Source organism: Panthera pardus, unplaced genomic scaffold, assembly GCF_024362965.1.
Source record: "Panthera pardus isolate Hobbes unplaced genomic scaffold, ASM2436296v1 HiC_scaffold_3, whole genome shotgun sequence".
Taxonomy (NCBI): Eukaryota; Metazoa; Chordata; class Mammalia; order Carnivora; family Felidae; genus Panthera; species Panthera pardus.
The window spans coordinates 23,618,318-23,633,353 of NW_026526876.1; the positions used below are offsets into that span (position 1 = coordinate 23,618,318).

Below are 15,036 nucleotides of genomic sequence, written 5' to 3' on the forward strand. Positions count from 1 at the left end.
AAGCAGGCTCCAGGCTCCAAGCTGTCAGCACACAGCCCGACGCGGGGCTCGAACTCACGGACCGTGAGATCATGACCCGAGCCGAAGTCGGACGCTTAACCGACTGAGCCACCCAGGCGCCCCTAATTTTAAACTAGAAGGAAAACTACGAGCAGCTGTAGTCAGGATTCATTGTACAGATGAGGATAATAAGACTGTTCATGTGACTCCATCGGTTACTCAAGGGCATACGACCCGTTAGAGTTGGAATAAAGACTGGGTTTGCTCAATCCCAGGGCGGTATTTCTACGACACCACACTGCAGACAACCATCACTTAGAACCTCCTGCTATCTCAGGCCGAAAGCAGAGGTTTCTGGACCCACACTTAGGGCATTTGCCTTCCGGTCTCAGAACCCACCCCATTTCAGCTTCATGCCCAGAACCTCACAGACCAGTGCGATCATTACCATTGTGATGCCCAGACTCCAAATGTCAGACTTCACACTATATCCCTTCTGATTGAGCTCTGGGTTTATTCTTTCGGGCTGGAAAGGAGACGGGAAAAGACAAATGAGATGACATTCTTAGCTCCACAAAGTCTCTAGGGGTGGGGGTGTCACCAGCTGCCAAGTGAGTTGTTTTAAACTTGTTAACCTGCCTCCCAGGCCAAGAAGACTCACTACTGCAAAAAATATTGACGCCTCCGTGGGATTTTTTTCCGCCTTCTACAGGAGTCTGTTCCCGGAGGCAATAATGGAGCAAAGTCCCCCCCAATTCAAAACTAATTTCAATTTCGCCTTAAGAAGAAATAGGAGGTACACATTATGAAGCTACTCTGCCAGTCTAGAATTTTCCTTGTGAAAAACACCAACATTCCAGAACTCAATACTAAGAATGCGCAAGCGTCCCTGAAAGACTCCCTGAGATCAGCTCAGCACTGATGGGAAGGTTTTCAATCCCAAGGGCAACCTTATTTCCAAATAGAACACAGAAGCCCCTTCATGTTAAAGGGGGTCCCGAGGTCTCTGCCCATGGCAACGAATCTTCACGGCCATGAGGTTCTCTCAGGACTAACCTCCTTGTCTGGTTGGGGTAACTTAAATTCTGTTCACTCTTCTGTCCCCAACAAACAAGATAACACCCCCCCCTGCAACACAGTATGAAAAATCTGTGTGGGCTGTATGGATTTTACTTACACATTTTTCTTTTTCCAAGTGATATACCTCTTTTACTTGCTTTTTATTAAAAAATAATAGTACGTAGGAAGCAAATAACTAAGGATTACAGACAGAAAATATTTAAGAAAAAAATAAGACGGAGACTATTTCTTGCACCGTAAGCACATTTCCATTTTCCCTCTGTGGCCATCCATTTCCTTTTTCCTGGCGTGGTTTGCTTGTGTCTGTGTTCCCAGATTGCAGGCCCCCTCCCCCCACCCCCCCCGCCTCCCCCACCAGCTGGCATACTTACGGCCATGTAGGGTTTGCATCCTGCATCAATAGTTTTAGCGACAGAGTCTACAAGGTAGCCACTGATTCCAAAATCGCACATCTTTACTTGGCCCAGAGTGTTGATCAGCACGTTGGAAGGCTTGACGTCTAAAAGCAAGAACCAGGAGCCCATGATCCCAGCCTGCTTTGAAGATCCATGTGTCTACCACCAGGGGGCCTGAAATCTCCATTCCCCCTCACCTTCCCTTCCCTCTGAGGCCCAACACAAAAGTCAACAGCCATCCCTGACTCACGTCGTAGACCTTCCTGCTTTCAACTTTTCTATTTCATGTTTTGTCCCTCTCGTAGGATTGCGAATCCATCGATGGAAAGGGCTGTTGCCTCTCTCTATTGCCCCCATACACGTAGTAAAAACTTAAAAAGCTATTAGTGAATCAAATGCCCAGTTCCTTGGGCATAGTCTCTATTATGCAAAATGAGTAAGTTCCAGAAATCGGCTGTACTACATTGACCCTGTAACAAACAGTACTGTATGGCACACTTAAAATTTGCCATGAGTGTAGGTCTCATGTTAAATGTTCTTGTGACAACAAAATCATTTTTTTAAAGCCCGGTTCACCATGACCTATTGCACATTAAGAGTAGGAGTAAGGGGCGCCTGGGTGGCTCAGTCGGTTGAGCGGCCGACTTCAGCTCAGGTCATGATCTCATGGTCCGTGAGATCGAGCCCCACGTCGGGCTCTGTGCTGACAGCTCAGAGCCTGAAGCCTGCTTCGGATTCTGTGTCTCCCTCTCTCTCTGCCCCTCCCCTGCTCATGGTCTGTCTCTCTCTGTCTCAAAAATAAATAAAAACATTTTAAAAAAAAAAGAGTAGGAGTAAACAGACCACAGAATGAAAAGGCAGACTGCGATAAAATGATATATCAAATCTGATCAAAGCAACCAGTTTTTTTTTTTAATTTTTTTTTAACGTTTATTTATTTTTGAGACAGTGAGACAGAGCATGAACGGGGGAGGGTCAGAGAGAGGGAGACACAGAATCTGAAACAGGCTCCAGGCTCTGAGCTGTCAGCACAGAGCCCGACGCGGGGCTCAAACTCACGGACCGCGAGATCATGACCTGAGCCGAAGTCGGCCGCTTAACTGACTGAGCCACCCAGGCGCCCCCAAAGCAACCAGTTTTGATGGAAGCCTCTGCAAGGGGCTTGTCAGAGGTCACATAGTGTAAACTCATCAGAAATCCAGAAATTTCAGACCACAAAACATACCCCCAAATAGATTACCGTTATCTCTGGATAACGGACTTAGAAATTACGGTCAACTTTTTTCCTTTGCGATGCTTTTCACAAAGCACACGTAATCAACAGAGTTATTCTAAAAACATTAAAAATTATCCTTTATAATGTTTTCCCTTACACTGAACAGTGGACATGCACATTTTATTATTTTTTTTTTTTAATTATTTTTTTTTTTTAACGTTTATTTATTTTTGAGACAGAGAGAGACAGAGCATGAACGGGGAAGGGGCAGAGAGAGAGAGGGAGACACAGAATCGGAAGCAGGCTCCAGGCTCCGAGCCATCAGCCCAGAGCCCGACGCGGGGCTCGAACTCACGGAGCGTGAGATCGTGACCTGAGCTGAAGTCGGACACTTAACCGACTGAGCCACCCAGGTGCCCCCATTTTATTATTTTTTATACTTCACTTACACATTTTTAATTCAAACGAAATACTTCCTAATTTTGAAATAAATCCTTAAAAATTAAGTGTCCTGTTTGTGGGTAATCCACATTCTTCTGTCCATCTGGATTCTTGCCCACTTGCTCCTCCTCCTCCTCTTCCTTCCTATTTTTCCAATTTCTAAAAGTAACAATTACTGATAGTAATAACAGCAATAACGGGCACTCTCTGTAAGGCATTTGGCATCACTTTCAGACTCAGAGAGTGTAAGAATTACCAAACCCCACTACCCTACTAGCTATCCATACTTTCCATTAATTTTTCCTCAGATTTGGTTGAGTGCATCTTCAAAGTAGCTTTCTTTGACTAGAGTCACCCGGTGCTAATCATTTCCTTGCTTTGTATTCTACCTAGACTGCTTCCATATTTGGCACTCTTATATTTGCAATGTGGTTTATTTTCTCCATGCATTTGTTGTATATTTGTCTTATTTCCCTATCAAGAATCCCTTTATGGAATTTTAACAAGAATATGTTTTGTTCTCAGATACCTCTTGGGGTATCTATTATAGTGCTGCATAAATGGTAGAAGAAGGAGTATAAGTGATAAACGGATACATGAAAGATGAACGATTGATACATGGGTGGATGGATGGATGGATGGGTGGGTGGATGGATGGATGGATGAGAGACGGCAGGCCAATCAATCAGAAGGAAAAAAGAGGAGGTAACGGAAGAAGAGACAAATCTACCAATGTTTTCACTTTATCCTGCCTCCTGTTGTCTGAAAAAGCTGTGCTTTATACCAGAACTCTTCCAACTTTAAGGTATACAAAAATTACCTGGGGATCTTGTTAAAAATGGAGATTCAGGTGGTCTTGGGACCCATGATTCTGCTTTTCTAACAAGCTCCCAGGTGCCAGCCAATACGAGATGCATTTTTATCCTTTTCTCCAAAATTCTCAGTAGGGTAATCCCAGAGCTGTGTCTGGTAGCAGGTGTTTTATATTCAATTTAGGTGTAATAAAAAGCCCATGTCTTCGCATGTCCTCAGACAAGATAAAAAGCGGCTACTTATCTGATTTGCTATTCATCTGGGAAGGAAAACCCCTCAGTTCTATTGCCTAACTCAATTCCACTTCCATCCATTGGGGGAAGAACAATCTGGGTGAAAGAAATAGATTTCATAAAAGGAACAGCTAAAGCAACACCATGGATGCTTACCTCGATGAATGACAGAGAGCTTACTGTGTAAATGTTCTAACGCCTTTACAATCTGCAAGAGAAACACAAGATCGATTTTTCTCCATCACTGGAAAGAAACTGAATGTTAAGTATACCCAGGTTTATTATCCCTGGCTTAACGTCATAAGGTGAGGTATTTTCTCAAATAGTGGTGGCCCTATCCAGGAAAACACAGAGGAAGCTACACTAATTGGACTCCACCCACCAGAGAGGACCGGATCTCACAGCGTCTCCCTCCTCTAACTGGTGTTTCATTTGGTCTCCAACATTTTTTCTCTCCACCCTCATGAGCCATTAAGAGAGCAACCTTTTTTTTCCATTTCATTTTCTTCTGCTTCCTTCTATGCCCTATTAGCCCTAAGAAAATATTTAAAAATCTACAAGTGAAAATCAAAATAAACTAGTATCAGGATATAGCCACCAGGAACCAGATGAATCTGCTGCTTAGAGACATTTTAACTGAGAGTTTACCAAACCAAGTCAGTGGTAGAATCTTCTACATGGTGCCCAGAAAGAAAACAATTCATTCACTCATCCACAGATGTACTCGTGCATTCAACAGACATGAATCGGAGGGAAGTTCTAGTCCAGCTGGCGTTTCTTCATACTAGGGAATCAGGGACACCTAAGGTCTAGACTTCTCACATTCTCCTTGTAAGCAGGGTTCATGATGTACTCACAGAAACTGCTATTTTCCCTAAGATGTCCTCTGGAATTGTTTGGCCTTTGTCAATCACTTGTTTGTAGAATTTATCTAGCGACGTATCCATGAGTTCCATGCAAATCCAAACATCACCCTGGAGACCGATCGGTTCAGAGACGGTTAGTAAGGAGAGAAAAGGAAAAAAAGAGGAAACAGTTAACACCTGTCAGGAAGAACTCTTTTTTTTTTTTTTTTTAACTCGAGTTTTTGGAGGAAATGGACGATTTCCCTTCCAGACCTCAAAGGAACTTACAAGGAAGCAAGTCTGTTTCCAAAGAGTCAACCAGCAGATTGCCAAGCAGGAATTACATACCATCACCCACTCCTTGATAGACACTAGGACCTAAATACCAAGAGCCACACCAGTTATGGAACGAACAACTTAAGAGAATAAAAGGCACACGACTGGGAATATGGCCAATGATGTTATAATAGTGTTGTATGGTAACAGATGGTGCCTGCACTTATGATAAGCACAGCATAATGCACAGAGAGGTTGAATCACTCTGCTGTACGCGCGAAACTAATGTGACATAGCGTGTCAACTCAGATTTTTTAAAAACCTTTTAAATAAACACATACATCAGTACTAATAGCCACAAACAGTAGATTCCCAGAAATATAAGCCTTTATTGTTACTGCCCTGTAGGAACTTAGGTCTCCATGCCTGCTCCATGTCTGATCTCCCACACGGAGCGCTGGCAAGAATCGAAAAGCTGGTCAGAAGAGTGAGTTGAAGCATCACAATCCGTGTCATGGTAAAATAAAAGCAAAGGTAAAGCCAAGAGATACGCTTAAGCCTCGAGGGTACATAGACAGGCTAAATAAAGCTTATCCACTGGACAAAAGACTAGAACATATCAGATTTTACAAAATCTATCTAAATTAGCCTATAGACAATTGATATAGACCACTCTGCCACAATAAACCAAAACAGAAAGGAGAAAGGGAGCCTCAGCATCTTCAAAAGGGCTAAACACATTTAAAAATACTACGATTTCAAGCCAACTTTGTGGTGGGGCATTGTCATCATTGCACAAATACAAAACTGTCTATAGAAGACATGCCAGGGGCGCCTTGTGGCTCAGTCGGTTACGCTCAGACTCTTGATTTCGGCTCAGGTTCTGATCTCATGGTTCGTGAGATCGAGCCCACGTGAGGCTCTCGCGGAAGGAGTCTGCTTGGGGTTCTCTCTCTCTCCCTCTCTCTCTCTGTCTCTCTGCCCCTCCCACACTCATGTGCACGTGCTCTCTCTCCCTCTAACCAAATAAATAAACCTAAAAAAAAAAAAAAAGAAGATGCGTCAAACAAGAAAGAGGACCATGACCATACGTCACGTTGATGTAATTAGAGAAACTTCCTTTTAAGTTACTGTTCTCTTCAGATTTTGAATTGACGGATCACCTACCTCCCGGAAGAGTGCACCATAAAAGGTGACTGTGAAAGGACAGTCCACTGTCCTCATGGAAATATCCAAATCCATCAGTAGCCTTTTCTGCTCCTGGCTATTTACTGTGGCCCGGATCCGCTGAATGGAAACGCATGGAAAAATTTATGATTACTGCTCTGAGGATGAGTCAGTTAATAAGGCAGGGACCTTAAGGAGTCCCATCCTGAAAATACTACAAAATTCACAGCACAAGTTCTAGCAATGACCTTTCAAGTATTTGTCCTAGTGATGAGTTATTTGTAACAAATGAGAAATATGGAAGACTTTCACTGGATTTCCTGAAAAATCCCAAGCCCTCTGACAATATATTTTGGAAAACGTGCAAACGTTGGGGAGTGTATTTCCAAGTCACAAGAACAGTCTGCTTCATTATGTTATGTATGTTCAGTTCAGAGACCACAGTATCCATTACTTTGTGGCTGATTTGGGATCCCACAAAAAAACCCCAAAGGCCCTCTTTGGGAACAAGTAAGAATATTTGGATTAAGTAGCAACTGTAAAAGAACTGACAGAGCTATCAGAAATGGACAGAATCAAACAGAAATGGAGAAAATGTTCATTCCTATCCCAGCGCTTCTGAGAGAAGAGAAATCTGTCACGTCAGTAAATGTAGCCTTAAAGAAGCACGATTTTGCTATTAAATGAGCATAAAGATACAATGTTACTAGGCTTCCAGGGTGCCTGGGTGGCTCAGTCGGTTGAGCATCCGACTTTGGCTTGGGTCATGATCTCGCGCCTCATGAGTTCGAGCCCTGCATCAAGCTCTGTGCTGACAGCTCAGAGCCTGGAGGCTGCTTCGGATTCAGTGTCTCCCTCTCTCTGTCCCTCCCCCACTCATGCTCTGTCTCTGTCTCTCAAAAATAAATACACATTAAAAAAAATTTTTTTAAAGATATAGCGTCACTAGGCTTTCATATTTTTTGCCTAATTAGCAAAAAGTCTGCAGAAGAACAAATTGAAAAATCTACAAGGTAAGGGAAAGGTATCTCCATTCTCCAAAAACAAAGGGATCCAAGTCGTCTGACCATCCGCTTTCCTAACAATGGTCCAAATCCATGAACTCATGGAGAGAGGGTAGTTCTCCAAAGCCCCTCAAGAAATATGCAGTGATTCTAAGTTTCTTTTTACAGCTCAAAAATGATGCAGATTCACTCAAGATACATTTTACTCTCCTGTTTTCCACAAATGGAGACAATGCTGGTTTCCTGATTTTTCAGGGATCATTCTTCAAAAACAACAGAATATAGAATAAAAAAGACTTTTGAGACATAACAACCAAATGCAATTTGTGAACTTTTATTTGGATTTGGATTTCAACAACCACCAGGCAAAGAAAACCAAACAACTTTGAGATGATCAAGGCAATTTTAATTTGGAGCTATTATTCCATGCCATTAAAGAAGTACTGTTCATTCTTTTAAGCGTGATGATGACACGGTGGTTACATAAAAAATTAAAAGGAGGGGGTCAGATTTATCAGGTAAAAAAACTGGGGCACCCGGGTGGCTCAGTCGGTTGAGCGTCCGACTTCGGCTCAGGTCATGATCTCACAGTCCGTGAGTTCGAGCTCCGTGTCGGGCTCTGTGCTGACAGCTCAGAACTTGGAGCCCGCTTCGGATTCTGCGTCCCCCTCTCTCTCTGCCCCTCCCCTGCTCGCACTCTGTCTCTCTCTCTCTCAAAAATAAATACACATAAAAAAATTAAAAAACAAAACAACAACAACAACAAAAACCAACTAGTAGATGTAACTCATACCCAGGAAGCCTTTTCCACACATTTGGCGGTCACTAGGGTTCCCTACAATTAATATTCCTTGTTTTACTCCATTGAAGATTGTTTTGCTTCTATGAAAGGAATTGATCTGGAACTGAGATGGACGAACATATACACCACAGACAGAAAACGTTTGGGGACCATCGACTCTACCTTCACCGCCATGATCTGCCCGCTGGGCACGTGTCGCATCTTCTCCACGACCCCGTACGCACCTCGCCCCAGTTCCATTATTGGTTCCAGATCATCTGCCTTCACCTCAAAGTTCTACAAGAGAGAAAAGGAATACTGCAGTAGTAAACAAAGAAATAAAGGACACAGTCTCTTTCGTCCTCTCTCTGGCTTCTCCCAACATTCTATGGGTTATTTCTGGCCCACAGGCTTCTTGTCTAGAAGCTTATCCAGGCAGCCATTGAATGCAAGATGCGCCATGGGAAGTTTAGACTCTCACGGTGTGCCACCTGCTGGTCCCGGGCAACACAGAGATCCAGCTCCAACTCAGCTTCCAAATTGCTCAGTTTGCGGGTCTCCTGGTGGCTCAGTCGGTTGAGCGTCTGACTTCGGCTCGGGTCATGGTCTCGCGGTCTGTGAGTTCGAGCCCTGTGTCGGACTCTGTGCTGACAGCTCGGAGCCTGGAGCCTGCTTTGGATTCTGTGTCTCCCTCTCTCTCTGCCCCTCCCCCTGCTCATGCTCTATCTCTCTCTCTGTCAAAAATAAATAAACATTAGAAAAAAATTTTTTTTCAACTTGCTCGGTTTGAGCTGTCTACACTGTGCTTCCTTAGCTCTGCCCCCTTCATCACATGTGTCACCCATTTGCTGACTGATGGCAATGAGATCTACCCTTGGACTTTAAGGAATGTGTCCCAAAGCAAATCATCTACTCTCCTCAAACACCTTCCATCAGGACCTCACCAGCCTGATTTCAATAAGGCATTCAAAATAGCAAGAGCACATATCACATCTGCTTAAACTCAAACTTTTTGACCCATCTCTTTATGGCATGTAATGGAAAATAAACTTTTCAATGGCCAGTCAGAAAGCATATATGGAAAACGGTCAAGATATTAACTGGCACACATGATTTTTCTTACCTGATTTCCAATAGAAATGCAAGCTTTGGAGTCTAAGTCTCGAGGTGGCCTAAGAAAGAAAAGGGGTAAAGAAAAACCATGAAATATTTAGTCAAATATGCCCTTCTCAAATCACATACAACTGGAGAGATGTTTTTTTTTCTGCAGGATTAAAGTGGAAGTTCATCAGTAAAATTAGGCAGCACAAAAGTGTTAGTAGTGTGGGATTTGGAATAAAATAAAATTTGGGTTTAAATGACTTAATCTCTTTGAGCTTCTATTTCTTCTTTAACATGGCCGGCATATAGTAAATATCCAATAAATATGATCTTGGTGTAAATAGTTATACAAATAACCATACTATTCTAGTAAGTCCCAAACTTCTTCTTTCATCCGAAAACACCAATGTGCCCAATTACTCCACCACATTTTCCCACAATTGTTTTCTTTTAAGTTTATTTATTTATTTTGAGAGAGAGAGAGAGAGAGAAAAGAGGGAACACACACAAGAGCAAGGCAGGGGTAGAGAGAGGGGGGACAGAGGATCCAAAGTGGGCTCTGTGCTGACAGCAGAGGGCTTGATGTGGCGCTCCATCTCATGAACCATTAGATCGTGACCTGAGCCAAGGTCCGATGCTTAACCAACTGAGGCACACGGGCGCCCCTCCCACAACTGTTTTAAAAAAACAATAATTAGCCTATGGTTATGTTAACTCACCATAATAATTCCAAATCTATCTAGTCCCCACATTTACAGATGGAAAAAACATCCAGAGAGGCTGATGTGACTTGTCCAAGGTCACAACTAACCCAGTGACTTGCCCAAGGTCACAACTAACCCAGGTCTCCTGGTTTGTGATCAGAATACTTTCTGTTCTTTCAGGCTGTCTAATCCGGTTGTGATATTTCTTCCATACATAGTGCACGTGCAACCCAGGGGTCATCTCAGAAGCCAGAGGTTGGCTGATTTTGTGTCTCCATAGAGAAAGCACACAGTCCCCTCATGGGTATGTATTTCTACTACTCCAATACTACCTGGATTGATATGAATCCACTCAAGAGAAGGATGTTTGGCCTTGGCCTTGCCACTAATTAGGAGCCGCGAAAAGCATTTTCTTGAAATAAATGCACCCAAAGCATCACTAGAAAAAGACAAAAGGATCCCAGTGCTGGCAGAATCAAGGGTGACCAAAGAGAACCAGGTCCTCCTGAGGGGACATTCCATGCCAGAACTCTGCCTCTACAAAAATACAAGAAAAAATAGAAGACAGGGAAGATGAAAGGAAAGGAGAGAAGAATCCTCGTGTGTTATAATCCTACCCCATGTGCTGAAACTAAATAAAAAAAAAAAAAAAAACAAGAAAAAGAATATAAACACAGGTATAAACATAAATTTTAAGTTTTAATGGCAAGCCCTCCCTCACCTCAAAATCCCTTTGAAATACATAGAATACCTAAAATAAAGTTTTTCTATACTAACTTAAAACCAGGGAGTAGGAGGAAGAGATTGAGAGGAAAACACACACAACCACACGCACACACACGTACACACACACACCAGTGATGTTTTTATAGATCTTGTGTTTATGAGCAGGGAAATTTTCTTCAGAAATACGTTCCAGAGGATTAAGTCTCTAAAAACCTGATTTCTCATTCTTAAAATTTCCAAAACTGTTTCTTTCACGATCAATAGTTTGTACTAATTGCAATGCAATTCTGAAATAAAGACAGCTATTACTTGAAACATGACTAACATAAACAGTAAAAAACCTTTTGCAATTGTTCAGGACTCTTCCTTTTAAAAAGTATGAAGCAACTGGGGCACCTGGGTGGCTGAGTGGTTAAGTGTCCGACTTCAGCTCAGGTCATGATCTCGTGGTTTGTGAGTTTGAGCCCTGAGTCAGGTTCTGAGCTGACAGCTCAGAGCCCGGAGCCTGCTTTGGATTCTGTGTCTCCCTTTCTCTCTGCCCCTCCCCGACTTGATTGCTCGCTTGCTCTCTCTCTCTCTCTCTCTCAAAAATAAACACTAAAGAAAAGGTATGAAGCAACAGAAATGTCACTGGTCATTTGGGGCTACCTCCATTTTCTTGCATGAGGGCATTGGGTAAGACCCCTCCCAGCTCTGGTGTCCCAGTATCCATGTAGAGTTTTGCAAATTACAGCCCGTGGCCCAGCTAATAATTTTTTTCAAGTTTAAAAAGTTGTGGAAAAACAATTTATGAAGAATATCCAACAGAGGCCACTGTGGCCCGAGTAGCCTGAAATATTTACTATCTGGACTTTCACAAAAAAAAAGTGTACAGACTCAAGTGTTATACTAACCTAGCATTATACCTCTACCTAATAGGAGGAGGTCATGCCATTTTCCAGAATGAGAGAAAAATGGAACCCAGAAAAGCTCAGTGGTTTGCTAAAGCCATACAGCCTAACAGAGCTGAAAATAAAACTCATGTCACTTGAATCTGTCTTGACCTAAAGAACCAGGTGAAGTGCTTTACCTACATCTCATTTAATACCTTAAACACACACACACACACACACACACACACACACACACTCCTATGAGTATCATTACTCCAATGGTCCAGATGAGAAACCATCTGGTTCAGAGTTTAACTAACTTGCTCCCAAGTGGTAAAGCCATGATTTCAATCCAAGTTTAATTGAATCCAAGGAACTTACTCTCAACACCCAGGTCCCCTCTAATGAAAATGATCAATCCACCCGAGCCTGAGGCCTTTGGACTCATCAAGTCTGCCAAAAGCATCAAACGATGCAGCCAAGACTGACAGCTCATATTAGATTAGTTGACACCATGTTCTGTCCAGACTGGGCATATTATTAGTCTGCCTGGGGCACTGAGTCTCTGCAGGAGGTTAAACTGTGGGTGTATGTTCTCCATTGCTTATTCAATATTTTAGACCTGTGGGGACAGAAGCAAGCTTATTACAAAATTCCCTCCCTGGAAGGCCAAAGGTACTCCAACGGTCACCTAGTATTAGCTTTTATAGGAACAACAAGCTTCGGCATATTATAGTGATTATTTATTTGTAATTCTAAGTGATAAGTGATCAGTTTACTGGGTGTTATGACAATTATTATTCGTCTATTGGGCCAGAGACTATGCTAGACCCTTTATTATTTTTTAAATGTTTATTTATTTATTTTGAAGGGGGGATACTGAGAGAATCCCAAACAGGATCTGCACCCACAGCACAGAGCCCAATGTGGGGCTCAATCCCATGAACCACAAGATCAGGACTGACCTGAGCTGAAATCAAGAGTCGGACACTTAATCGAATGAGCCATCCAGGCACCCATGTGCTAGACCCTTTATATAAAATATCTTCTTTAATTTACACAACTCTTAGAGGGACTATTATCTCTACCTTAATGGGAAGAGTTGACATCAAAACAGACTAAATAACTTCCCGTCATTCAAAGACATGGTGAAATTAGAACCCAGAGCCTCACTCTAACGTCTTCTCAACTGCGAGAGTAAAAGATCCTGCCTCTTGTTTCACTAGCCACAGACTATCTGGCCACACTCTCTACCAGTCCGACATGTGGCTAAGAGCATATACTTGAAAGTCAGAGAATCCTGACTTTGCACACCAGCTCTTCCACTTAATAATAACTATTAATAATTATTAAGTGGGGGCACCTGGGTGGCTCAGTCGGTTAGGCATCTGACTCTTGATTTCGGCTCAGGTCATGGTCTCATGGGTTCGTGGGTTCAAGCCCCGCATTGGGCTCTGTACAGACAGCATGGAGCCTGCTTGGGATTTTCTCTCTCCCTCTCTCTGCCCCTCCTCCACTCACTCTCTCTCTCTCTCTCTCTCTCTACCTCTCAAAATAAATAAAAACATTTTAAATAATTATGTAGCGGATTAGTAATAATAACAGCAACAACACTTGGAGCAGCCGCCTTTGAGAAATCCCAAGGGAAAAGGCTAGACACTTAATAGAGGTTATGACGCCTAAACCTCACAGCAATCACATCATTATTTATTCTCATCTTTCAGAAGAAGAAACTAAGCCTCCGTCGAGTTAGATAACTTGCCTAAGGTATTCATTCAACTAGTGAAATGTAGATCTCAAAGACGAACACGGGCCAACTTACTCGAGCCGGAACTCTTACCCATGAAGTGATACTCAACTGTTTTGAGCAAGGCACCTGACCTCGTACAGGTCTGTTTTCTCAGTAAGAGTAACAGTAACGGCCTCCTGAGCTTCTTGGGAGGTTAACTGGAATAATACTCACTAGCATCGAATCAATTCAGAATTAGCCGCTGCCAGTCCACTAAGGGGACAGCTCAGAGACCTGAGCCAAAGACACACTGGCATCACTTACTCAAAGAAAGAGCTCCAGCAGAGGGACCACACACATGGAACTAGGAAGAATGGAGCTCTGTCCCAGGATATTTATTTTTGTGTAGTACTGCAGAAGAAGGCAGGGTATAAATGGTAAGAGTCACCAAGCCAAGCTCAAAAACTTGCCAAGAAAAACACAAAATGTGGAAGCTACTTCTTTAGGAGTACAAATTTAAGCATTAGTATTAAAATAATAATAATAACAATCATAATAATAATAATAGGCTCTCCATGAGCTGGAGTGGTATTGTCTACAATAATAAAATGATACTCTTGGCTTTACACAGTGAAAAAGAAAATCATATTCAAAGTTTATTCTACCACATGAGGGAAAGAACACAGAAATAGTGTAGCATTACGTAGGCTTTCATTCACTTGTTTATACCAAGGAAGGATTTATGATGGCTTTCAAAAATTCATAAAATGCAGAAAATTAATATCAGTTAGAAACTAATGAAGACTAAAAATGTGAAGGGAAGGAATGTAAGAGAATTGAGAGGGTGATATAAAAATGTATTACCAAAGAAGATAATAAAAATAAGGGCAGAAATCAGTAAAATTGAGAAGCCAAAAATAAAAAAAAATTTTTTAAAAGTTGGTTCTTAAAAAAACAAACAAACAATAGTATTGATACACCTCTAGCAAGACTGAAACATTTAACAAGAGAGGACACACAAATTACCAATCTTGGGAAAAAAACAGGGGATATCACAATATATCCTGTAGCCATTCAAAGAATAATCCAGAAGTACTATGAACAACTTTTATAAACTCAACAACTTAGAAGAAATGAACCAATTCCTTGAAAACCACCAATGACCAAAACTTAGCCATGATGAAACAGGTCATCTGAATAGTCCTATAACTACTACAGAAACTGAATTTGTATTTTAAAAGCTCCAGAAAAAGAAATATTTTGGCTAATTTTGTTTCATAGACTTTATGTGTCTACCAGAAAAAAAAGAAGAAGAAGAAACTCTTACCAATTCATTTTATGAGGCCAATACTACCTTAATATCAAAACCAGAAAATAATAGCACACACCAAAACAAAACAAAACAAAAACAAAACAAAACAAAACAAACAAAACTCAAAACAACCCACCACAGACCAACATCTCTCATGAACTTAGACACAAAACTTCTCAACAAAATCTCAGCAGATTGAGTCCCACAGTGTATAAAAAAAATAATGTACCCATAAACCAAGTGGAATTTATTTGGGGTATGCAAAACTAGTTCAATATTTAAATATCAATCACAATGTAATCCACATCAACAGTACAAAGAAGAAAAATCTATGATCATGC

The 15,036-nt window shown here is 41.8% G+C and overlaps 1 protein-coding gene across 2 annotated transcripts in view; it reads right to left on the reverse strand.

Moving 5' to 3' along the window:
* MAP2K6 (mitogen-activated protein kinase kinase 6) overlaps positions 1 to 15,036 on the reverse strand; it is a 112,599-nt gene that overhangs the window by 16,315 nt on the left and 81,248 nt on the right. For both annotated transcript variants that reach the window (XM_019466407.2, XM_019466408.2), the window contains exons 3-9: positions 9,375 to 9,423; positions 8,435 to 8,548; positions 6,467 to 6,586; positions 5,036 to 5,152; positions 4,335 to 4,386; positions 1,452 to 1,579; positions 449 to 526 (exon numbers count right to left, since the gene is read on the reverse strand). In XM_019466407.2, coding sequence (XP_019321952.1) covers positions 449 to 526; positions 1,452 to 1,579; positions 4,335 to 4,386; positions 5,036 to 5,152; positions 6,467 to 6,586; positions 8,435 to 8,548; positions 9,375 to 9,423 — 658 coding nt within the window. The remainder of the gene's footprint in view (positions 1 to 448; positions 527 to 1,451; positions 1,580 to 4,334; positions 4,387 to 5,035; positions 5,153 to 6,466; positions 6,587 to 8,434; positions 8,549 to 9,374; positions 9,424 to 15,036) is intronic.